At 38.6% G+C, this 24,703-nt stretch overlaps 2 protein-coding genes across 7 annotated transcripts in view; one reads left to right on the top strand and one right to left on the bottom strand.

Moving 5' to 3' along the window:
* drp2 (dystrophin related protein 2) overlaps window positions 1–4,186 on the bottom strand; it is a 394,171-nt gene extending 389,985 nt beyond the window's left edge. For all 5 annotated transcript variants that reach the window (XM_072594927.1, XM_072594931.1, XM_072594928.1 and 2 more), the window contains exon 1: window positions 4,020–4,186. The gene's annotated coding sequence lies outside the window, so the exon portion shown is untranslated. The remainder of the gene's footprint in view (window positions 1–4,019) is intronic.
* The window catches only part of LOC140495802 (ADP-ribosylation factor-like protein 13B), a 189,163-nt gene that overhangs the window by 120,624 nt on the left and 43,836 nt on the right, over window positions 1–24,703 (top strand). Inside the window, exons 1-3 of one of the 2 annotated variants that reach the window (XM_072594934.1) lie at window positions 16,905–17,107; window positions 21,016–21,142; window positions 23,570–23,640. In XM_072594934.1, coding sequence (XP_072451035.1) covers window positions 21,084–21,142; window positions 23,570–23,640 — 130 coding nt within the window. In that variant the 5' untranslated portion in view covers window positions 16,905–17,107; window positions 21,016–21,083. Of the gene's footprint in view, window positions 1–16,904; window positions 17,108–21,015; window positions 21,143–23,569; window positions 23,641–24,703 lie in introns of those variants that run through there. The other variant, XM_072594935.1, reaches the window with a different exon arrangement.

Raw genomic sequence — 24,703 nt, 5'->3', positions numbered from 1 at the left:
GCAGTGTAGCCAGTTAATTGGACTAATACTCCAATAGCTACTCTAATCATCGTGATGTCAGATCACATGGCACACAGACCTGGTGAAAGAAGGTACCAGCAAAGCCCGGCTCTGTCATGTTTAGGTACATCACTTTGAATAAATATAAAGGGCTAACATTAGTCTTGTACCTCTGTATGTCTCTAGCTCTTCAAAGCTCTTAACAATATTCCTACAATTGGTGCATGAGTCAGCCATGATGATCTGACTTCTAGAGAAAATATAGTCTATATGGTGTTGTTCTACTGAGTGCTGTGCGAAAGGCAGTCAGGCACATTAGTGTTCTTCAGTGAAGGCACAGTGGCTGTTGTAAGCTTGTGTACTAGGAGGTAAAGAACATGGGTTGATAGAGAGACTCAGAATTTCCACTCTCCATGGTATCGATGTCTCACACGATGGTCATGATGTGCCAGTGGTGCCCATATGGAAGGAAATAGATGGTGTGACCAGCACACGTGTAGCTTAGACCTGTCAATCACTGCATTTCTATTGATTCATGAAATCTTAACAACAGAGTCTGAGCTTTCATTCACATTGTTTTAGCTCATATCATATTGTCCCATAAACATTTTGGGTATGCCTTGGATGAGCAGAAGGTGAGTCTAAAAATGTGTCACTGGAAAAGCGCAGCAGGTCAGGCAGCATCAAAGGAACAGGAGAATTGATGTTTCCGGCATAAGCCCTTCTTCAGGAATGAGGAAGGTATGCCAAGCAGGCTAAGATAAAAGGTGGGGAGGAGGGACTTGGGGGAGGGGCATTGGGAATACGATAGGTGGAAGGAGGTTAAGGTGAAGGTGATAGGCCGGAGAGGGGGTGGGGGCGGAGAGGTCGGGAAGAAGATTGCAGGTCAAGAAGGCGGTGCTGAGTCTGAGGGTTGGGACTGAGAAAAGGTGGGGGGAGGGGAAATTAGAAAGCTGGAGAAATCTCAGTCCCAACCCTCAGACTCAGCACCGCCTTCTTGACCTGCAATCTTCTTCCCGACCTCTCCGCCCCCACCCCCTCTCCGGCCTATCACCCTCACCTTAACCTCTTTTCACCTATCGTATTCCCAACGCCCCTCCCCCAAGTCCCTCCTCCCTACCTTTTATCTTAGCCTGCTTGGCACACCCTCCTCATTCCTGAAGAAGGGCTTATGCCCGAAACATTGATTCTCCTGTTCCTTTGATGCTGCCTGACCTGCTGCGCTTTTCCAGCAACACATTCTTAAGCTCTGATCTCCAGCATCTGCAGTCCTCACTTTCTCCTAGAAGGTGAGTCTACTCTGGTTATTTGTCAGCCTCCAGAAATTTGCCCAGATTTTAAAGGATATCAAGGTTAATCTGTGGACAATGGTGAACACAAGATGATGACAGTGCTAGATTCAGCCTTACTAATGATAATTGATATTTCACATTGACATGCTATCTTCTTGGGGATGGGTATAATCAGGAAGAATTGTGATGCTACTGTTAAAAGTTGACATATGCAGTGGTAATTCACAAATAACTTGTTAATGAATTTGCTGTGAGATCCTATAGCATTCTCTCCTGCTCTTCACCTGCCTTCCACTGTGTTGAATCTGTCAACTCCTGGTCAGTTACTGTGGCACCAGCCATAGTTGTTGCTGCTGCTCCTCTGTCACTGTTTGTGCGATAGTGCCATGCCCACATTTCTCCTACTTTCTTCATCTGCTAGAGTTACTGCCTGTAAGAGTATGTCGCAATCTGTCCTGTACCTCATTTGTCTGCACAGGGCAAGAATTTGATCATCCTGAGGGGCCACACAGATATATTCTACTATTTTCACAACAGCACTCCTCTCCCTAACCTCCCCCATTCCCCCCATCATATGCTACCATTATAGTTAGATGAGAATTTCTTTTTGTGAAGTGGAACTTATGACTAGGTTTGAAGAATTCTGCACAAGCAAAATACTCCTGACTGAATGCCTATGTTTACTGATCAACTTATGGATTGGGAAAGTATATCCACTATTGGATGTAATCCTGACATTGAAAATCATTAATTAAATAATCAAATGGTGCTAAGAATTACATAAGAAAACAATTTAAGGTCATCAGTCAGCATCCCAGTGTAATGCATTTGCACATGCTAGAAGCTATATATAAAAATTTATAGGACTCTGTCATATGTAGGCAGAAGGAACTTTTACTACAATGCACCATTTTCAAAAAAAGAGTCATAGAGTCAGCCAATCTTTGCTGCGCCCCATGGCAACATCTGATCCACGAGAATCTACTTGCTTGGCCTGAGAATTAAGATTGACAGTTAACTGTTCTCCCTCGCTTCCATGCCAATGATGGCACAGCCAATCAGAAGACTCTTCTCATGCTGTATATAATTACATCCCTTTGTTCAAGTCTGTTTCTTGCCTCCTAGTTCTGACTGATTGCAAAATGAAAGGCTTTCATCTTTTACATTCTTTTAGCAATTCTTAAGTTGTGTACTACCAAGCAATTATTTAAGATAATTTTAAGATATCTCAGAAACTTTTACAACTTGTCCAGAAGTTTATGGTGACCCATATATACAGTGGGCACAACACTCACTTGCAGTAACAAAAATTGCATCTATTTAGGCTCTATCCTAGTTTTAAATGTCCTGGCAGGATTGTGACTTACACAAGTGCAACTCATGGCCCACCCCAATTCGTCTATCAGTGAAAATGGTTTTGACAATTCTTTCCTAGTGTGAAGAACAGACGAAACACATTCTGAGAATCCATTATTATTATTTACCTATAACTCCTGATCTTGTTGTATTAAAAGTAGCTGGCTTACAACTAAGCTTATGGTCTGTAAACAAATTGCTAATGAGGAAAAGTTAGTCAAAAGGCTTTGTTGAGAATTCTCTGGAGGAATCTCCACCCTTAGCACAGAGTTCAGAAAATTCTAATTTGCTGTTCATCTTCACGCTGATCTTTCTCATTTCTAAAAGGGAGTTAACCTATAAATCTATACTTTGTTCTCTCTCCACGTTGTGGAAATCCATGATCTTCAGACACCACTTTCCAAATGATGATCCTTTTTCTGCATTTGAGTTCAACTTGGCAATAAAGAGGGCAGCGATGCCCACAACTCCACCATCTTAAACAATCTGATACTGTTGCTATAGTAACTATTTAGACATTCTAATCTTCTTGTCTAAATCATGCTAATATGTTCTGTTTTCTGTCTTCAAAAAAATTTAGTCCAGAACCACCTACACTAATTCCACTAATTTTTCTAATTCTGACCAAAGACTGCTCTTTGTTTCAGGGAAGGAGACTGATGTACACCAAGATCAGTAGTTTCTGAAAAACTGGCATGTGACAGTGGTACACTTATAACGGCCATCAAAGCTTTTTACTATGTGAAGTGGAGATTGAAAAGATTCAGTGTGCTATGTAATGTGGTACTGGACTCAGTGTACATGAGATCAACCTTGTCTTAAAAGATCACTGACACTTGCCTCTCTCCTACCACCACCCACTCCTTATCCTCCCACTTCTTCATCTGATGAGTTCAATTTTCACTAAATAGGTGGAGCAGCAATTCCTGACTGCCCAGCTAAGCAAATGTGGCGTTCAGACAGTGCTAAGAGTCAACAAGCTCAGGACAATGCCCTAATCGCAACACGTGAAAGATTTTTATTTGTCTTAGACTAAGGAGCTGTTGCAGGCTTTGGGTGGTTGCTGTAAATCCATGCAGCCTATTTGTCTGACAAAAAGAATAAACATTTAAATAACCTACATTATGTGTACGAGAAAGAACTGACTAGAGAAGTACCTTATTATTGGCATGACTCTTTAACATAACTGTATGTAAGCCTTTCAGATTTTAAACTAAAAAGCTCAAAATTAATTCAAACAAATTAGCAGGTAAGTATTTCTGTGAAATAGCTTTCTGGACAAATTTCAACAGATTTCTCAAAATCACAGTATATTTACCAACACATGGAAATACCTCGTCATTCCTTAGTCATGGTATAAAAGCCCCTTACCTTTTTTATTTTGGTCAGTTAAGGTGATACATTCTCTCCTGAAGCATGACCAAGAAAATTCAGTGTGGCTTCCATTGAGAAACAGCAGTAGCAGCAGATGGTTTGCTCAAAAACATTTGTACCTGTATATCTACATCACTGTCAGCCAGAATTACTGAGGAGCTCTCTGCAGCTCTGCCAGCCTGATTCACACACACTGAGCCCAGCTTTGCTGTGGAAAACCAGCAATGGAATTTCTCAATAGGACTGGATTTTCTTAATTTGTGCCAGTGGACAATGTGGAAAAATGTAAAGCTTTCACTGGCAAACTAAACTCTTGTATTCAGGTGATAAAGATGGAGCACTCCTCAGAGCAGTTAGAAATACAAGAATTTTGACCAACTTTAATATTTCAGGTGTATTTCTTATATTTTCGCAGGAGGCGTTTCAAAGGAAATGTTAAGTTATCATATGATGCAACTGAACTCACGTTGGATTCCACCAGTAGCACAAGATGAGCCAAATTAAAGTGACCCTGGCTAAACAATTCTCTTATTTCTACTTTCAATTCTGTGTTGCCTGTTTACCTGTGTGTGTGTGTGTGTGTGTGTGTGTGTGCTGAATTTCAACAGGTGTCTATCAAGCCTGTTTAGGAGAACAGAAACATGATAGTATAGAGAAACCTATAAAACTGTGGCAGCATATTTCAGAAGTCAAAGAAGAAACTCTACTGGCAGATAAGGAGACTCATAAATTGGTAAATCCTTCTGCTGTTGATATTGATCTGGAAACCAGTTAGTCTACATTTGCATAATATCCTTGTATCTGGGGCCATCTACACTGGAGTACACTAAAAGCATTTCTGTTGAGCCTGATTACTTGAGATGGCTGAATTAACATTGTATTGATGATTATATCTCTACCAATGTGTTGTTTTGAAGAAGTTACTGAACTTATCACAATGAAGCCAACTGAACTAACAGTATTACGATAATCCTAAAGGACTGTGTGTTGTCCATGTAGAAATCAATAACATTTAAAAGAAAAGTTCAAACTTCTTGTTACAAGTATGATTTATCAGAATTTCATGTTTTAACTGACTAAAAAGATACAAATAAATATTTCCTTTTGTCAGCAAATCACATGATAAATAATAGAATTTTAATAATTATTATACATCACACTTCCTACGAATTGAAGTTCTTTTAGCAAACAGTCCAGAGTTTTTCAGGCTTCAAATGTGTCACATCTTTGTATTTCTCCAGTTTGGTAGCTTCTAATCCTAGGATTAATTTTCTCTGTGAGGGTTAAAATGGAGATCCCTTCTTTCTAACCCAAACTGAATGAGTCTTCCATCCACCTTTTAATCTTTACATACTCAGCCTCTTTATTCTGAGCACAAGTTCCCAAACATATTCTACATGGTGAAAAACAGAACTTTCTCCATTTCAGGTAGAAGACTAACTACGTTTCTCTGTTGCTCTAAGACTTCAATTCACACTACTGTCTGTGATATTCATTCTTTTATAAAGAAGCCAGTAACCTGATCTCAAAAATAGCTCTTCCCCAGGGAGACATGAACACATCAAGGTAGAAGTTCTAATTAGCTATCTTTGATTTCAATTCCTGTTCATCTTTGAAAGGAACTTGACAGTTTGCCACACAATTGTTTACAAAGGTAAGACCACCTTTCTGGGAATTTGGGAGATTTTAAGTCTAGACATGGTAAATTCAAAATCCTTTATTATTGTCTTAAAGTTCAAATACCTTGCATCCTCTTCTCAGTAAAATAATTGAAGCTTACCTTTCCCTAACAATTAAATACCCAGGTTTATTGTCAGATAGAATTTGATTACCCTGGATGTAAAGATAAAGTCCCAAAACATCATATTCTTACAAACAGCATTTCCACTAATTTATTTTTCTTCTGCATGAATTTCCAAGGTTTGTGTATGGCGGCAACTTCCAAAACTGAAAGTCAATGCTGTGGATTTTACGTCATACCACTCATCACCCTTGGAGCTGCTTACGTTCCTTCTCACTCGCATAATGTTACAAGTGCATTGGGTTAAACACTGTCCTTTCAATTCTGGGATTGCAATTAAAGTTGAGGTCCAATGAAGCTTTTGGATTCAACTTGTGGTGCAGTGGAATGCATTTTAGATACTTACTAATTTCATTAAATGAGAAGCTCATTTGAAGAATCAGCTGAGACACAATGGGCTGAAGGGTCTTTTTCTGCACTGTAACAATTCTGCAAACCTTGGCGTAGAAAATCCTTTATGAAATGAGCTTGAACACTCCCAATCCAGTTCCTAATGTGTATAGGCCAACATCAGAATGTTATAATAATTGGCCTCATTAGCACCCTTAGTCAGAAATGCCACAGAATGGCTAATGTGGGAAATGGAAAATTGTTACATTTATTAAATGGATTTAATAAGAAAAGCTGTTTATAGCTGAGAGCACAATGCTAGGACAGCATGGTATGAGCTTTACTGCTTGATGCTGGCAGTAGGTGCCTGAAAGTAAAAGTGTTTAGTTCAACAATAATGCCTGGGAATACAAATCACGTAAGAACAAGTCAAAGTCAGATAGTCACTAGCAATATGTTTTTCTGTTTCTAGGCCCCATTCTCTATTCTGGAGATATGTATTGATGACCTGTAATTCCATGCCTATCACCTACAGTCCTAAGTGTCTACTCCTCGCTATGGAAAGTCAGAGATAATAAAATGTGGAGTTGGATAAAGCACAGCAGGTCCAGCAGCATTAGAGGAGCAGGCGTGTCGACGCTTTGGGCAAGACCTTTCATCTGGACTCAATGAAGTTGACTCTGAAAGGTCGACTCTCTTGCTCCTTTGATGCTGTTTGACCTGCTATGCTTTTTCTAACTCCTCACTGTGAGCTAAAACAGTGAGTGGTGGTGGCTTTGTGACTGAGTGATAGAGAGAAATCACAGCTGAGCTGAATACTATCCTCACCTTCTGTGCACACACATACCATTTCACTCTCCTATCCAGCTCAATGGCCATGGTACAAACTGAAGAACCTTCACTGCTCTACAGCTGAGATCAGCTAATTTTGCACAATTGCTAGACTGAGCCTGGCACCTTCTGGTCTGTACAACTCTGTTTGCTCATTTAGGTTAGTGGGTAAATCAACAAAGCTATCAGGGCAGTTATGCTGACAATAATCATGCAAGGGAGACACCTTAAAGTGATTAGACATTCACTTATCAACAAACTGTCATGTTGGGAGGCTATCAGTTATTTTACAGTCTCCTTGTGCATGGACATTAAATTTGCTGAATCTGATTACCAGCAATAATGTGACTCTTCTGACCACCAATGTTCAGCAAAATCCTGCAGCGGTTTATACAGTACAGTCAGTACTTAACTTTAGATAAACGCATGAATTTTATTTGAAACAGTGATGCAATTCTTCTAATTTTGGGGGGTAATTGCCTGCAAAGGTCTATGTTCAATGAATACCTTTATCCCTTCCAATAGGAAACAATCATATGCCCTCAGATGAGCTGGAAAACAGGTCAAACCTATTGATAACACTTGCAAAATGTATGTTCAAGAACCAGCTATATCAATGCAAAACTTTGCTCAAACAAGTCAGAGATATAACATGTATGCATATTTAATATTGCAACATATTCTCTTTCAACAACAGCAGTTCAAAATCATTAATTTTGCAAACATTGTTCTAAACTTATACTTCGTTTAGAAAGGTTTTGAGGAGAGCTGTCGGTGGTTGTACTGGTGATGCCATGGTTTTACAAACAGATTAAAGTTAGAATGGGCTCATCTATTTCAGACAGAAGAGCACATTCAATGAGCTGATGTGTGGCTCCTGAGAGAGGTAGGAGAGTAGAATTACACTAAGAAAGATCTCAATATTTGACTTTGGTGTTGCATATAACAGCAAGGTCAAATTAAAATTAAAGAATCTGTAACTGATTATTGAGAAGAATCCATCTGCTTACATCATGTTAGCAGAAGTCAATCTAATTAGTGTGATTTAACTCAATCCACATATCTTTTGTAGAGACAGTTAAATGACTTAATCTGTCTTATTTCTCTCATTCCCAGACCTAGTGTCACAGTTATTTTCTACATGGAAATATTCTTAATCATCCTTTTCAGATGGGAATAAAAATCATCCTGTTCAGAAAAAAAATCATAGAATCATGCAGCATAGAAACAGACCCTTTGGTCCAAACAGTCCATACCAAACATAATCTCAAACTAAACTAATCCCATCTGCTGTTCCTGTCCCATATCCTTCCAAGCCTTCCCTAATCATGTACTTATTAATGTGTCTTTTAAGTGATGTAACTGACTTTGGGATCCATCACTTGATCAGAAAATTCATTCCACACACAAACCACCCTCACGTGATTATAACACATATCTGCTTGGAAGGTGGGACTTGAATCCAGACCCTCTGACTCAGAGGTGAGGACACTACCTCTACACCACAATGGCCATTTGAGGTTTACCATGCATTGGCTGGGAAACAAACTCATTTCTTATTTATTTGTTTACAGAAAACTAATTGTCTCCTAACCCTAAATAAAGACATAAATGTACATTAACAAAAGTGATGAACCGGACATTAATACAGAAGCAGAAGTGATTTACAATTATCTCGGTTGGCCATTTTGCATAAAATATTGGTTGTGAAAGAGTTACTGTGCAGACTACTTTAAACTCTATCTAATTTGATCGGGTAGGGAAGGGTAAAATATCTTAGGATTGAAAAGAATGTTATCCTTATAGTCTTGGTAACAATATTATTCTCAGTAAAGTAACTTGCACCTGATTACTATCGTACAATAAACTACATCCTGTTCTTGTTACATTCTTCACTCATAGATCTATTGAGACATCTCCACTTCCTCAACAGAACTTTGCTTTCAATGCAATAACATTCTGGAACTCCTTCTGCCTCAGCTTCAGTGTGAACTGTCCGTGTTAACTTACTTAAGTGTGGATTTGCTTCCTGTGCCTCAATAACAAGGCACAAACGCTTCTTTTGAACTATCCTCATTTTTAAATAGATTTTCAGCTAATATCTGCTTGTGATACTACTGTGACCTCTGAAGATGGACTTTATTTAGCAATTGCTCTAGTCACTACACATGATGAAAACATACCCAGAAACTGTTCTTCAATGGTTCCATCTCTTTAGCCTAAATTGGACTTTCTGTGAATATGGCCCAAATTATAACTTTCTGTCCTGCTAATCATTCCACAGAAGTAAGTCACTCCCATCTATAGGTGATTTTTTAATTACCAAAACAAGCACTGATCCAGACAACAAGTCAAACTCCAAATGAACCTTGTACAATGGAACGAGAACATACTCTCTAATCTATCCCATTTACTAACTCTTTGGCCTGCATTGAACACCCTTGGAGGGAAAACTAAATCTCTCTCCAGCAAGAGTTTGAATAGCCCTTGTATTCCTTAATATTGGTAAAGGCTAAGATGCTCCATTTGAGGAATAAGGGTTTTATCTTCCCTTTAAATAAAAACCCTTCATATCTCTCACATACCCAATGTGCTACTTTTGGGCTCTCAGCAGTGTTTACTTCCACTCTCTTAGTTGTAGTTAGTTTAGATCTGATCCATTCCTATGAGCCCTAATATGTCCCACAGACTTCCACCACAACTTCCAGCATTCTGTTTGAATGTGTCCCACCCTGTACAATGGGAAGACCTCAGCTTCTGATTTTCACCTCCACACTCAGTACTGTCTGTTCTGATCTGAGGAGGAGATCTTTCGACATTTCCGGGTATCAATTCCTTACCTTGCCTACCATCCACTCTCTCATTTTATATACCACTTGAATTTATGAGAGTAATGGAAAAAAGGTTTAGTTTTATGGATTAGTTAATAATTACCAGCTTTATTTCTGCCTAATAACAACTGCAAATGCTTTCAGCCTCAACAAGGGTTCTCATTATGAAAGGTTGTGAATTTTTAAAATCTTTCAGGAGAATAATCTTTTTAAGAGCTATGTACATGTTTTTAGTTTCTAATGCTCATATCTAGTGTCAAAATTACTTTGCTGAACTATTTTGAATTCAATACAGGTTTGTCCCAGCTGTTTCCTTAAATTCCAAAGCCTTTACTTTCGTGGCTCAGGATCTAGATTGTGTGCATCCAGTGTAGTTTTCTTTACACTGTCATAATCTCTAAAAAATACCTTCTCATACAGTGGGGCATAAGGTTCCTGCGCTTTTACTTATCAACTTATTCTGCAAAAGCAATGTCCTATATTCTGATTTGTTTCATTGTTTTTCCAAATGACACAAAGAATGCCTCCATACCCTTTTTCTTAAATTTCAGTAAAGCCTGTGCAAACGTAATTTGGACTACAAATTATGATCAATATTCTCCCCATGAAGGCTTGCATCAGTATATGACATCTCCTGTTTCAAATACATCATTCTAACGTGATATTCATATTCCTTTACTTTCTCTTTTCTTTACAATTCTAATTCTAGTTTCTCATTTCCATTCTTTTCAAATCTATTTTCTTTCCTTATATTTTCCCTTTGGAATTCCATCTTCAAATGTATTAATTCTCTTTGTGCTCAAGCTGTTTTGATATATCCAAATATATCTGATACTAATGTTTCACTGCTCTGAGAACTTGGTCCCTTTAGTATTTCTTTGTTATAACCCCAAGTGCCATGCTAGTACCTCCAATATTTCTGCCTTCATAGCTTCTACAGACAATGCTACCAGCCGTTTACCCACCAATTGCCAAACAATTGGACAACTCTTCCACCTGCAGAATCTCCCTTGCTATTTCCAGTGTTGTGGGTAAATCACCAGAAGTTACTTTTAATTTGTCTACTTATTAAGAAATCTCACTATCGAGTACTGAAACAATAACACCAATATTATTGTATGTAGCAACCAAAAGTAAGACCCCTCAAGGAAACAAGTATAAGCCTGCAACCCAACTTAGCTACTAACAATTAATGGTGAAATCTGTTGCTTTGGGGAGTGTCCAGGGTTTGACCCTTGCACAGTGTTGTTCTTTGAAGATCTGTTGTTGAGTTGTGTTGGTATTCGATTCTTATACAGATTTTTGTCCTTCAGTCTCTGAGGTGATACATTAATGACTTTTTAAAAGCCATTTCATCCAAATTATTGCAAGTTTGCAGCTTGCCTTCTTATCAAAAGTAGTTTATCTGCTTCTTGTTACATTTGGCCTTAACTGTCTGTTTGAAGACACAGCTTTCCTATAGTTAACTCCTTAAATTCTTCTGCAGGGGAGCAGTTTCCTTGTGGCAATAAAGCATCCGATTTATCAAGCACATGTCAAAGCAGTTTTGTTAATGTAATCTCACCAAGACATGGCTAATTGTTTGAGCGTCCAGTTAACAGCTTGTCTTTGTTCCTTAACAATTTATTTCAGAGTTATTGTTGTGTGTAATAGTTTATCTTTTGTTGATACATTCAGTCCATGAACAGTTATTAAAGTTCTGATGTCTATAATATCACAGCGGTGTCATGTATTAAATGTAGTTCAGAAATTGTTGTTTCATTCATCTACATTATTCGCTAACACCAAACCCAAATCCAGTCGCCTATGTTTTAAATCAATCCCAGATAAGACCCCAAATGTTGTTACACTTCTTTGGGGTAACACACCGAAAATCAAGCCCGCTATTCACGGAGCCATCACAAAAGTTAAGGACTTTTAAATTATCCATAATTCAGCCTTTTAGACCTAAGTTGTTAGAAGTACAGATCAGGTTTCTGTGCTTAATAATATATTTAATGCAAATAAATAGATTCTAGCTAAGAATAAATCATTGTGAACCATTGACATAGAACTACTAGTTAAAACTTCAACCCACTTGTAAACACTTCTTCTACAGACACTCACACTATACAGGCAAAGAAAAAAATGGGTGTGATGGGAGGAGGGAAAGACTGAAAAGCCAGTCCAATGGTCACTGTACATAGGGTCCACTGAAATAGTTATTTTGCCTTGTCAGGACATGCTGTTTGTTTTTCTCTTTCCAGATATTTTCACTTGCATGAACAAGGTACAAGATGGTTGGATCATACTTATAAAGTCTCTTACATATTGGTTAAGAGCCAAAACATAAAGCAACTGCTGAGGGAAAAAAATGAACTGGCTTTCTTCAGGCTTAACATGTTTCCTTTATTGCAAAGAAGAAACATCTTCTTCTCCACCAGGGGTCCAATGATTTCTGCCAGCATGTTCACCCAATATGTTCAAATGCTTGGGAGCCAATCATACAGAAAAGAGAAGGCTTTTGTTGCTGAAAAATGGTAAGTAGTCAACAGACTGATCAACCACTTGTTGCTGATAACTGGTTACTAGTCAACAAATCGATCAACCACTTGTTGGCAGTTGGAACTCCATTTGTACACACCGTTTTTGCCAAGCTCTTCTGGATGTCAGGCCTTCACTACTGCTTGAACAGTAGCTATGTACTGTACACAGTATTTACAGTGAGCATCAGGTTACTTGATTTTAAAAGGTGCAGCAATCCTTTACAATCCTTGGCTTGTAAAACAGTTCTTTTCCCAGTTCATTGAATAATCAAAACACAGAAAAGCAAAAAGACACAGTCTTCACATTGTTCTTTCTTTTATTTTAATATTTCTGCTCATTAAACAATATATGGTTTCAGAGTGGATTTTGAGTCCTTTCAACGTAAAATTTGTTAGTTGATGGAGAGAACATGGTGGGAATCCATATCACTTTCCAGCACATACCAAAATGAAAAGGATTAATTTTGTGTTCTTGGGCCAGCACTTCACAGATGAGGTAACCTTTGGCTCATTGGTTTAAAACCTTCCATTTGGAAGAATTTCAAGAGAATAATTTGCAGTGATATTTTCCAAGTTGTTTGCAGTGACTTATCTGCAGTTCCAGGACTGCAAGAAAAATAATTGAATCATTTGTTTAAAAAATAAAACTGAACTGCTTTTATTAGTTGTAAGAATTTTAGAGATTGAAGAGAGGAAGAAAGTTTGTTCTTGAATAATGAAGAAGCCCTTCACTTTCTAGTTGGTGCACGAATCTGGTGGTCATGAGGATTCGAAGGCCAGGGCATGGGGCAGACCAGTTGACAATCAAATGAAAAGAATTCAAGAAAATGTCCAATTAGAATTGGCAATCCGACAAAAGAAACCTTTCCAAAGGACAACAGGGCAATGTATTGATCTTTTGCCCGAAACGTCGATTTCGAAGCTACTTGGATGCTGCCTGAACTGCTGTGCTCTTCCAGCACCACTAATCCAGAATCTGGTTTCCAGCATCTGCAGTCATTGTTTTTACCTCATTGCTACGTGACAGGCAAATCTTTCATATAGAAAGAAATTTTCTCAAAGGAACGGTGGATCCCACTACCAGTAAAAAGTGATTATATAGAATTTAGTATGAGTAAGCCAAAAGAGAATTTTAAACCACTTAAATTATGTCAAGGTTAATGCAGTCTATGGTACACATGAATATTACTTAATATTAATATTTAATACTGAATAATCTTTCATATTTGAAAGCACAGCTGCTCTGTTGACTGGAGACCAGGTACCAGTGAAAGTAAGAGATATTGACTCAGAATTCATACTCAGCGTTGAAGTAATAGCTTCTTGCTGACCTTGATGAAAACTGTTCACAAACACCTAGCAATCTCTGTGGCCTGAACTTTCCTTTTCATAATATCAGCTTGAATCTAGCTCTAAGCGAAGTCGATAGTTTGTGCTTCTTCAGTGTTGTTGAATTGGACTCATTTAGGCCAGTGGAGAGTGTTTTATCACAAACCCGACTTTTGCCTCGAATGACAAACAGGATTTAAGGAATCAGGAGGTGAGTTACTTACCATAGTCTTCTCAGCTTCTGATGTACTTTTGCACTCAAAGTATTTTCTTGGCTGGTCCAGGTGAAGTTCTAGTCATTATTAAGCCCCCAGTATGTTGATGATGGAGCTACAATGATGGTAAAGCCATAGAATGTCAAGTAGGGATGATTAGATTCTCTCTTGTGGTAGATTGTCATTTGGTGTGGCTCAATTCAAAAGTAATTATCACATTAGCCCAAGCCTATTATCCCAGTTATGCTGCATTCAAGTATTAACTGTTCCAGAATCTAAGGGGGTATAAATGGTTTCCTTGCATTCTAAGGTGACCTCAGCAATGTGTTGACTAGAGAAGCATAAAATCATCAATAGCAACTTTTGGATTTCAAATTTAGCTGTGCTTCTGTGAATTCCTGAAATTGATGTCAGCATAGACTAATAAAGATAGCAAACACTGACAGTTTGTCGTCATTACTATCACAAAATATGGGTTACCAATTCCAGTTACTTCAGTAATCAATGCCTGACTCTGATTGCTGTAGATCAGGTTGTGTAAAGACACATAATCAGAGGCACCTAATAAATTTGACCTGCTTGGAGCTTACAGTGTGAAGGGAATTAGGAATTGTATTGAAAAACCACTAGTTATAAATCTTTCAAACACTGGCTCACAATTAAATAAATCTGGTTCATCAAGTGCTGGCTAATAATTAATAGTTGGGTGCATGCATATCTATTTCCAGGAATAGTGTCACAGTCAGGAACCAAAACATGACTCTTGGTTGCTGGTATTCCTTAAAGTTCCAACTTCCAACTGGAGGCATTGAGTGTGACTTTTTATAAAAGTGAGAATGCTTCATAGTTTAATGCAGATGGAGAATAACGCTGACATTTATTGTAATTGATACCTGACTAGAAGTCCTTAATGATATATTATTAAAGGATCTTTATTATATACCTGACTTGCCTTATCTCTTAGAATGAGTAGGGTATCTATATGCCCACATTCAGGGGGATGATTTGATGATAATTGCATTACTGATTATTTATGAAATTAATATAAATTGTCCTCATGAAAATCACCTACTAATATTTGTGATCAAGCAAATCTTGCATGCCCTGTAGTTTGACGATCCAATCAATTAATATAGCTGTTGTAAATAATTTTAAGAGCAAACAGTTCACAGGGCAATGTCTGCCTAAGAACTCTCCAAGGAGAAGTGCCTTTGTAGTAGGAGGCAAATCTTGTTTCTCAGCCTTATGGCACCCTCTAGTGGAAAACCTTCATCGCACAATACGGTTTATTAATTATTTTTCATGGAGGATTATGAGAAAGAAATACGTATTTTTTGATGTTCATTTTAATTTCTCACTCAACATGCATTCAAAAGTTACCTGATTATTTTACCGGAGCAAAATAGCTTTCTTTAAAAATTGGCAGAAATTGATACAATGGATTGATTGAGTCTTGAGCATGTGCCATGATATTAAGTCTTAAATGTGGAGGCTCGCCATTCACTTCCCCCATTCTGAATTGAGCTCTTTGGTTAGTATGCAATACCTGGACATTGTATCAAGAGAACTAAGAGAAATTGGTTAATGTTGGTTTATTTTATATTAATTTTGCCTATTCCCTGATGTGAGTTTAGGTTGGAAGGTGGACAATGCCAATTGAATTTCACTGGAATTGAAAAGCAAGGATAATGTTTTAATTGGTAACATTTCAAAAGAGTCACAAACTTCCTTTGCTAGATGGTGGTATCATGTCCATTGTGTAGAATAGAGTTTAAGAAATACTCATCCAAGTTTTTAAAGTACGTTTGACATATCAGTGACCTCAGTAGTCACGTGAGAGAGATTGTGCTACAAGGTTGTAACTAGAGCAGCTTAGGAGAGAGAAGTTCACGCTGTCATGTGTAGAGTGTGAATAAATACTGCTTGTACACACACCGTGAGATCTGCCAGAGCCTATCTGAAAAGATAAACCCATACCACTAGTTAATGGTGCCATCTGTTCAAGAGTGAGTTTGGTCCATTCCTCCGGGAAGAATCTTGGGGAAATTAGTCAAGTGCTAACTCATGTACAGACCCTTTGTAACTTTTCTCTGGCTAGCAGTCTGACTGACAGCTTAGTCACAATAAAGCTTTTCATAATATATTTAGGAAGCCTTCTCACAAAGTGAAATTCATTAAATGAATAATGGGATGAGGGAATCCTTTCAAAACATATGAATTTGCACTCCAGGGGAAATTGATATAAAAAAAACTTTTGAATAATACTTTAGATTTCAACAAGATTTGCCGACCATTAAACATTACAGCCTGAAAACTGATGTGGTGAAATCCTCAGTACCTTTTACAGCAAATGTGATTGAAGTGCACATACATGGTTGACTAAAATTATTGCTTAGATTCAGATATTGGTATCATTCATTCTTATTGAATGTTTAATTCCTATGGAAACCAAAAAATAATTTTCACCATTATTATTATATGGAATAACTTATGCACTTAGAAAAGAAAACTCCCTAACAAAACACTCATAAAAGGCTGAGGCTTAAAATGAAAGTAAGTGCAAGTATGGTCATTGAATTAATGTTTCCATTAATTTCTATAAGGAGCTCAGAAATTTGGAACATGAATCAGATTCCAGCTCCAGTACTAGCAAGCTGTCCTACACCTATTTAGTTTGAACTTGAAAAGGATAGCAACCTATTGCAAGTGATGTAATCTAACCAATTGACCAGGCACTCGTCTGCCATTCACACAGCAAAACCTCTGCAGTAAACTAATGCCAGCAGATGTCACTAAATGGTTAAGAAACAGCCATGTGAGTGACTCTTCCACTTTATCAATTGGTTTTAATGCAGTCTACAACAAATGTGAAACACTTTCTTTAATTCGATAGCAGTAAAGAAAATAAAATTTAAAAAAAGATGCTCCAGAGTGCATGTCTGTTTGTGCGTAATTTCCTTCTTGCCCTCCCCCAATGGAATTAAGATGGGAATTATTTAAATCCGGATTACAACTAGCACAGCAAGAAATGACTGAGACACATTTCAGAACTGTCAGACAGCAGGTTGTTTTTCTGCAGTATTTCCATGGATCCCAAATAATGAATGAATTTCATCTGTTTGAATGTACTCAGGAATAAGTTAGTCATCTCTTGTTTAAATTGAGCCCTGCCAATGAGCCTGTCTTCAGAGTTTTGACAGCACAGTAGCAGTGTATGCAGCAGGTGAGTTAACTTGATGTAACACTCGACTTACTTTCATCGAATTTAATAATAAGCTGCAGGTTTAACGCTTCAACTTTACATCCAAATTTCTATTTGTTTTATGTTGTATGGCAGAATTGTAATTACTTTTTATCGTGAATGTCGCTGAATGAACATGATTCTCTGGGGGAAGGCATAATTAAAGTAATGTACCAGATAATTCAGTGTGTGGCATGGTTCAAATGATTTTACTGCTAGGAGGTTGGGTAACTTATGTTTCATATTCAACTTTCCCACCTCCCTCACAAAAAAGATGGTTTCAATTTATAGACTTCATTTTACTTCAATAATTATTACTCCAATGGGGAAAAAAGGGTCACTGGACTTGAAACATTAACTCTGTTTTTCACTCTACAGTAGCTGCCAAGCCTGGTGAGTTTCTCCAGCACTTTCAGACCAAAATCGATTTGACCATTCAATGTTGTTAGTGTGATGATATTCTTCAGGAAAGCTTGTCACGTTTGCTAAGCAATAATCATTTTCACTTAAAAATAATTCAGGATATGTGAACCCTGCTCTTGATATTTTCATTTGACAAGAATACATGGGCAGGAAAGTGGAGTTGATATGCAAACACAGTCATTTCTTTGAATGACAAAACAGGCTCAAACAGCTGTTTCTCATTTAATGTTTTTCTTAATTTTAATCAACCCATTGTGTCACACTTTTAAGGCAGGTGGACATTCTGACCCAGGAGTAGGGACACTACTGCTGTGCCACAATACGCTGTGCATTGTTCTTGAGTCCAGATCATTAATTACTTTGAAATGCAATGCCTATTGGTTTTGGCAAATCTGATAATCTTTGGTGCAGAGCAACTTCACAAAACATGCAATGAATTAAGCATGTGAAGCAGCTTTAGTTGTTAGAAATGTTATTGTTTTCAACTCTGAAGCAAAATAGCAGCAATAGAGGTCAAAATGTCAAGACTGTAATAAACACAGATCCATTTCTGTCTGACTGCACCAGCTCCATCTTTCTAATTTATGAGCCAGTGGTATAACAATAGCAAAAGTCAGAGGAGAGATTGAAGCAACAATCTTCACAAATGCTGAGCAAAATAAATGTAATTTTTTTTAACTGTCACAGAAAGAGATTCAACAACATTATTATCTTTAAAGGGTTGGGAACGCTCTAAATCTTCTTGATGAGGGGTAACATTTTGTTAATTAACAGCATTCATCAGACCCAAAAGCTGATTCAGCAAAGTGTTCACCAAGGTTCCGTATGGTAGACTGGTTAGCAAGGCTAGATCACAGGGAACACAGAGGGCTAGCCAATTGGATACAAAATTAGCTTGGAAGGTAGGAGATAGAGGTTAGTGGTAAAGGGTTACTTTCAGACTTGAAACCTGTTACTAGCAGTGTACTACAAGCATCGATGCTGGGTCCACCCTTCTCATTTTTTAAAATAAATAATTAGGATGTGAATATAGGAGACATGGTTAGTAAGTTTGCAGATGACACCAAATAAGGTGGTTTAGTAGCCAGTGAAAAAGATTACCACAGATTACAGTGGGACGTTGATCTGATGGGCAAATTGGCTGTGGAGTGACAGATGGAGTTTAATTTAAATAAATGTGAGGTATTGCATTTTGGTAAGGCAAATCAGGACAGGACTTTTACAGTTAATGGCCCTAGGTAGTGTTGTTGTAAAAAGAAACTTTGTGATGCAGGTGCATAATTCCTTGAAAATTGAATCACAGGTAGACAGGTGGTGAAGAATGTATTTGGCATGCTTGCCTTCATTGGTCAGAACACTGAGTATAGGGGTTGGGAGGCCTGTTCTGGCTGTACAGGACATTGGTGAGGCCAGTTTTAGAATACCATGTAAAATTCTGGTTGCCCTTCTACAGGAAGGATGTTGTTTGAGATGGTGCACAAAAGATGTTGCTGGGAAAGGAGAGTTTGAGTCCTCAGGAGAGGCTGAATTGGCTGGGGCTTTTTCTCCTGGACCATTGGAGGCTGAAGGGCAACATTTTAAGAGGTTTATAAAATCATGAGGGACATGGATAGGGTGAATAGCCAAGGTCTTTTTCCTAAGGGGGTGAGGGTATAGGTTTAAGATGAGAAGGGAAAGATTTTAAAAGGTTCTGTGGGTGGTGCGTATATGGATTGGGCTGCCAGAGGAATTTGTGGAGGCTGTTACAATTGCAACATTTAAAAGGCACGTGGATGGACATATGAGTAGGAGGGGTTTAGAGGAATAAGGTATAAATGTTGACAAATGTGACTAGGTCAGACTGGGATATCAAATCAGTGCAGATGAGTTGAACCAAAGGGTCTGTTTCCATGTTGAATGACTCTATGACCTTAGTTTTAACTCTTAGCTTTTAACAGCTGAAATATAGTGGCTGGAGTACAGATTTGTATTCAGAGAGCACACAGGGCAGTTGTTATTATTTAAATTGGCCTGTTTGAACATGATGTAGGGACAGGTGGGATTTGAAAGCAAATCTTCTGGCTCAGAAGTAGGGACACTACCACTCTGCCACAAGACCCTTCATGATAGGACTGTTCTGTGGTGATGCTTTGAAAGGGCTTTCCTGATATTGGAAATTGAAATGCATTATTGACAGAGGAGTCGAGGTATTTAGTGGTTTTTCAGGTGTTTTGAATTCTCATGCCTGCCTCCAGTGTAGTTGTTATTATGGAAGGGAGAAGAAAGAATAGAGTATTATTTAAATAGAGAAAAACTGCAGGAAGCTGCAACACAAAGAGACTTGTACATGAAACACAGAGAGCTGGCACAAACGTGTGGCAGCTATTGAGAAAGGCTAATGGTTTTAGGCCCCTTTTCAAGGGATTGGAATAGAAGAGTAGGGAAGTCTTACTGCAACTGTGCAAGCTGCTGGTGAGACCATTTCTAGAGCACCATGAGTAGTTTTGCTCCCATTATTTAAAGGAAGGAAATCACTTCATGGGAGGCAATTCAGAGAAGGTTCACAAGGATGATCCCTGGTATGGAGGGATTGTCTTATGAACAAATGCTTAACAAGTTGGGATTCTATTCACTGAGGTTTAGAAGATTGAGAGATGATGGATCTCATTGAAACATAGGATTAAGCGAGGGGTTTGGCAGGGTAAATTCTGAGAGGATGTTTCCCCTCATGAGAGAGTCTAGGACCAGAGGGCATAAAGAGAGAATAAAGTGTCACCGAAATGTTATGTCTTCTCTCAGAGCATTGAGAGTATGGAACACTACGCTATGAGAGCTGTGAGAGCAGAGTTCTTGTGTATCTTTCAGGCTGAGTCAGATAGAGTCTTGATCGTCAGGGGAGTCAAGCTTTAATGGAAACAAGAGGAAAGTAGACATGATCCTATTGAAGGGTGGAGCAGGCTCTATGGCCAATTACCTATTTGTTCCTATTTCTCCTGGTCTTGCCTCTTACCTGAGAACTTTCCCAATAGGAAGGAATTAATCTTTCTATTCTGTATACCAGAGAAGTATTTATTTTTAACAGTCTTGTTATTCATTGACTGTCTAGAATTTGAGAGACATATGTTTGAAATATGGTTGAAATGTTTGAGGATTGTTCTGCTCTAGAATTTTGCCCTCTTTCTCCACAGGGCGAATTATCTGTCAGAGATGCACTGTTGTAATGCTGAATTGAGACCAACATCTTTCATAGGGAGCATAATTAGATTGTGTCTGTAGATCTCCTACTAACCTACCCAGAAGTGATTTTGCTGAAGGTATGCATGAAGAGAGGCATATCAATCAAGATTAATATATGTGCAAGGAGAGTAGAGACAAAACAAGTGGGAAGAAAATAAAGCTTTGACAACAGCTGGGGAAAGAATGCCAAAAACATTGCTCAAATCTTAATTTTACTTATTATCCTGATGTCTTTTTGTCCTCTAATCTAGTGGCTGTGAATCTACCAATACATCAGTTTGTGAGTCTACATTCTCTGATTAACCATTGACTCCACATCATGTTCAGTCTTATTACAAACTGCTGCATCTGGGCTCGGAAAGTTCAGGAGCCAATAAGGTGCGTGTCTTTCTATCTTGTTGATGTAAAGGGAAATATCTTACAAGAAGTATTTCTACCTGGAGAAGGAAACAGTGAGAAAATTTTTTATATTTTATGCAGCAGGATCTTTTGACACCCATTGATAAAAGAATTCATAAAATCCCTACAGTGTGGAAGCAGGCCATTCAGCCCATCGAGTCCACACTGACCTCTGAAGAGCATCCAATTCAAACCCATCCCACTACCTATAACCTTACATTTCTATGTCCCTGGACACTATGGGAAATTTTAGCATGGTGAACCCACCTAACCTGCACATCTTTGGTCTGTGGGAGGAAATCGAAGCACCCAGGGTGAATGTGCAAACTCCACACAGACAGCCGCCCAAGGATGGAATCTAACCCGGGTCCTTGGTGCTGTGAGGCAGCAATGCGAACCACTGAGCCACTGTGCCACCCTGTCTGTGGCTGTACTTTTTAAGAATGGCTTGTACCAGGGATTGTACAAAGTGCTGCTGGTGTTTCTACTTTTGGAATACTATGAGCTATTTTGCTCCCGTTATTTAAGGAAGGATATCGTTTTATTAGAGGCAGTTCAAAGAAGGTTAATGAGGATCATCCTTAGAATCCTAAGGGGCTGAATGGCCTGTTCCTGTTCCTATTTATTATGGTTTTAGGGTCTTTAATATAATGTTTTGAACCATCCAAAGATCGGGACTAATCTACATTGAGATGGAGCCTTCCACATCCATCAAAGTTTTACCTGCACATCTACTAATATCATTTATTGTATCTGTTGCTCCCGATGCGGTCTCCTGTACATTGGGGAGACTGGACGCCAACCTAGCAGAGCGCTTTAGGGAACATCTCTGGGACACCCGCACAAATCAACCACCCCACCCTGTGGCCCAACATATCAACTCCCCTCCCCTGGGCCTCCTTCACTGCCACTCCCTCACCACCAGAAGCCTGGAGGAAGAACGCCTCATCTTCCGCCTCGGAACACTTCAACCCCAGGGCATCAATGTGGACTTCAACAGTTTCCTCATTTCCCCTTCCCCCATCTCACCCTAGTTCCAAACTTCCAGCTCAGCACTGTCCCCATGACTTGTCCTATCTGCCTATCTTCTTTTCCACCTATCCACTCCACCCTCCTCCCTGACCTATCACCTTCATCCCCTCCTCCACTCATTTATTGTACTCTATGCTACTTTCGCCCCACCCCCACCCTCCTCTAGCTTATCTCTCCATGCTTCAGGCTCTCTGCCTTTATTCCTGATAAAGGGCTTTTGCCCGAAATGTCGATTTTACTGCTCCTCAGAAGCTGCCTGAACTGCTGTGCTCTTCCAGCACCACTAATCCAGAATCTGGTTTCCAGTATCTGCAGTCATTGTTTTTACCTACATTAAGATAGTCAAATGCTGGGTGCCACATATGACCTGTGAATGATTTTTCTCTATTGGGTCTATATTATTTCTGTGGTTTGATTTTGACTCCAATTGGGAAATATAAATAGAAACATTTTCCATTCCTGAGTATCAATGCCCTAACTGTAAGTACACATAAAGCTTAACACTAAACACAATTCATTTATTGTAGTCATCTTGTGATGACCTCCGTAGCAGAGAATGAGTAACTTGAAGTTATTTTTCGCAACAACATGTCGAGGGAACTGACTGGGGACAAGTGGAAGATGGGAAGCAGAGATGATGCATAGGGTGGGGGAAAGGGACAGTATTCTTTTCAGCATGTTGTTTATTTTAAATCCTCATCAAAATTGATTGTTGAGGTTTTCTACAATCCTGAAAACTTATATCCTGTGCTGTCTGAGTTGTGACATTATGCTAATCAGGAGCCAGAAACAACACTGAATGAGGATTTGTGCATAAATCAAGTGTTAGCCAAACTAAATTCAATGTCAAAAAGATGGATTATACAATTTCAGATCGTGCTTGTCCAATTCTATCGCAGGAAACATTTTTGCACCTTATGTTCATTAATATTAGATTACGGAGCAGAGTGGCACAGACACTGCACACTGGTACAGTGGATAGCATCAAAAATGTGAAGGCACGTCCTCAATCTGCTTCAAGTGCACTTGGCCTTGCAAAGAGGAATGAACACTAAATGCTGCAGACAGCAACTATGGTTCTTCCAGCAGTCAAGCAAATTTGCAGAAGTTTGAAAACTGGCCACAGAATCATGTGACCTATAATAAGTGTAGGGTATAACTACAACTAAAAGAATATGCCTTTGCTGGAGAAAGAATATTTTTGAGTAGAAAAGTCTTAATTTTGATTTTGATTAGACACAACAACCAATTGTTTATGGAACTTATGTACAATATTGTTATCATAGGTATTACATTGATTATCTGATGATGATTTTTTTGGTCCACTTTGAATAAACTATTGATTATCAATGCACTTCTCACCTTTTCTTTCAGAAATGTTACTCTGCTGATCCTTGGTCTAAGCCATACAGGAAAAACTGCAATAGTGAAAGGAATACAAAAAGGTAAAGAGAAAACTGTTACCCTCAGACCTGGTGAAGAGCAAACTGCTTGTTAATGTTTTTTCAGGGAACAAGAAGACATAAATAAAGCATTGTAAATGGGCGTGGACAATTCATATATTGAATTGAATTTAATTGATTGTCACGTGTACCGAGGCACAGTGAAAAGCTTTGTCTTGCGAGCAATACAGGCAGATCACAGAGTTAAGTAGCATAGATAGTAAATAATAGGTAAACAGTGGCAAAAACAAAAACACAGGTACAGGCAAATAAAGAATTTCAATAATAATATTGTCACCCTTAATAATGGCAACAATCAAGGTGTTTTCAACCAAACCTCAGTTAGAATTGCTAAGAAGGTCCATTTTGACCGCTTCATGAGAATCCCACTATCACAAAGCCAGTCTTCAGACAAGTTCATTCACTCCCAATGGGATAAAGAAATTTTTAGAATTTGCACAGGCTACAGCAAAAGGAATGAGAATATCCTCATTGTGATGCTAAATGTTAGAATTTAAGTAGCTGAGTATTGATGCATAGAACAGGACCCGAGGCTTTTACCATGCTTAAACTTCTACTTACAGGCACGTTAATTACAGGTGCACTTCCAACTCAACAGCCACAGTGGCAGCCTGATCCTACACATAGATAGATATGAATATAAATAAAATTGAAATTAATACATAATTATCAATGCTAAAAAGAGACATAAAATCAAAGCTATTCATCTTGCACTCATCAGGACTGGAATTTGGTTTTCCAGATGGCTTTGATGGGCTACTGCTCAGGAGGCAGCTAATTAAGACAAGTCTGTGGTATTAGGGGCAAGGTACTGGCATGGAGAGAGGATTGGCTGACTGGCAGAAGGCAGAGTGTAGGGATAAAGGGGTCTTTATCGGGATGACAGCCGAAGACTAGAGGGTCCAAGAGGGTCTGTTTGGGACCACAATATTCACATTATACATTAAAGATCTGGATGAAAGAACTGAGGGTGTTGTTGCTAGGTTTGTAGGTGACACAAAGGTAGGTAGAGGGACAGGTACTGTTGACAAGGTGGAGAGGCTGC

Source organism: Chiloscyllium punctatum, chromosome 25, assembly GCF_047496795.1.
Source record: "Chiloscyllium punctatum isolate Juve2018m chromosome 25, sChiPun1.3, whole genome shotgun sequence".
NCBI lineage: Eukaryota > Metazoa > Chordata > Chondrichthyes > Orectolobiformes > Hemiscylliidae > Chiloscyllium > Chiloscyllium punctatum.
Note: the sequence above shows the minus strand (reverse complement) of the source record. Positions and strands in the feature narration are given on the sequence as shown.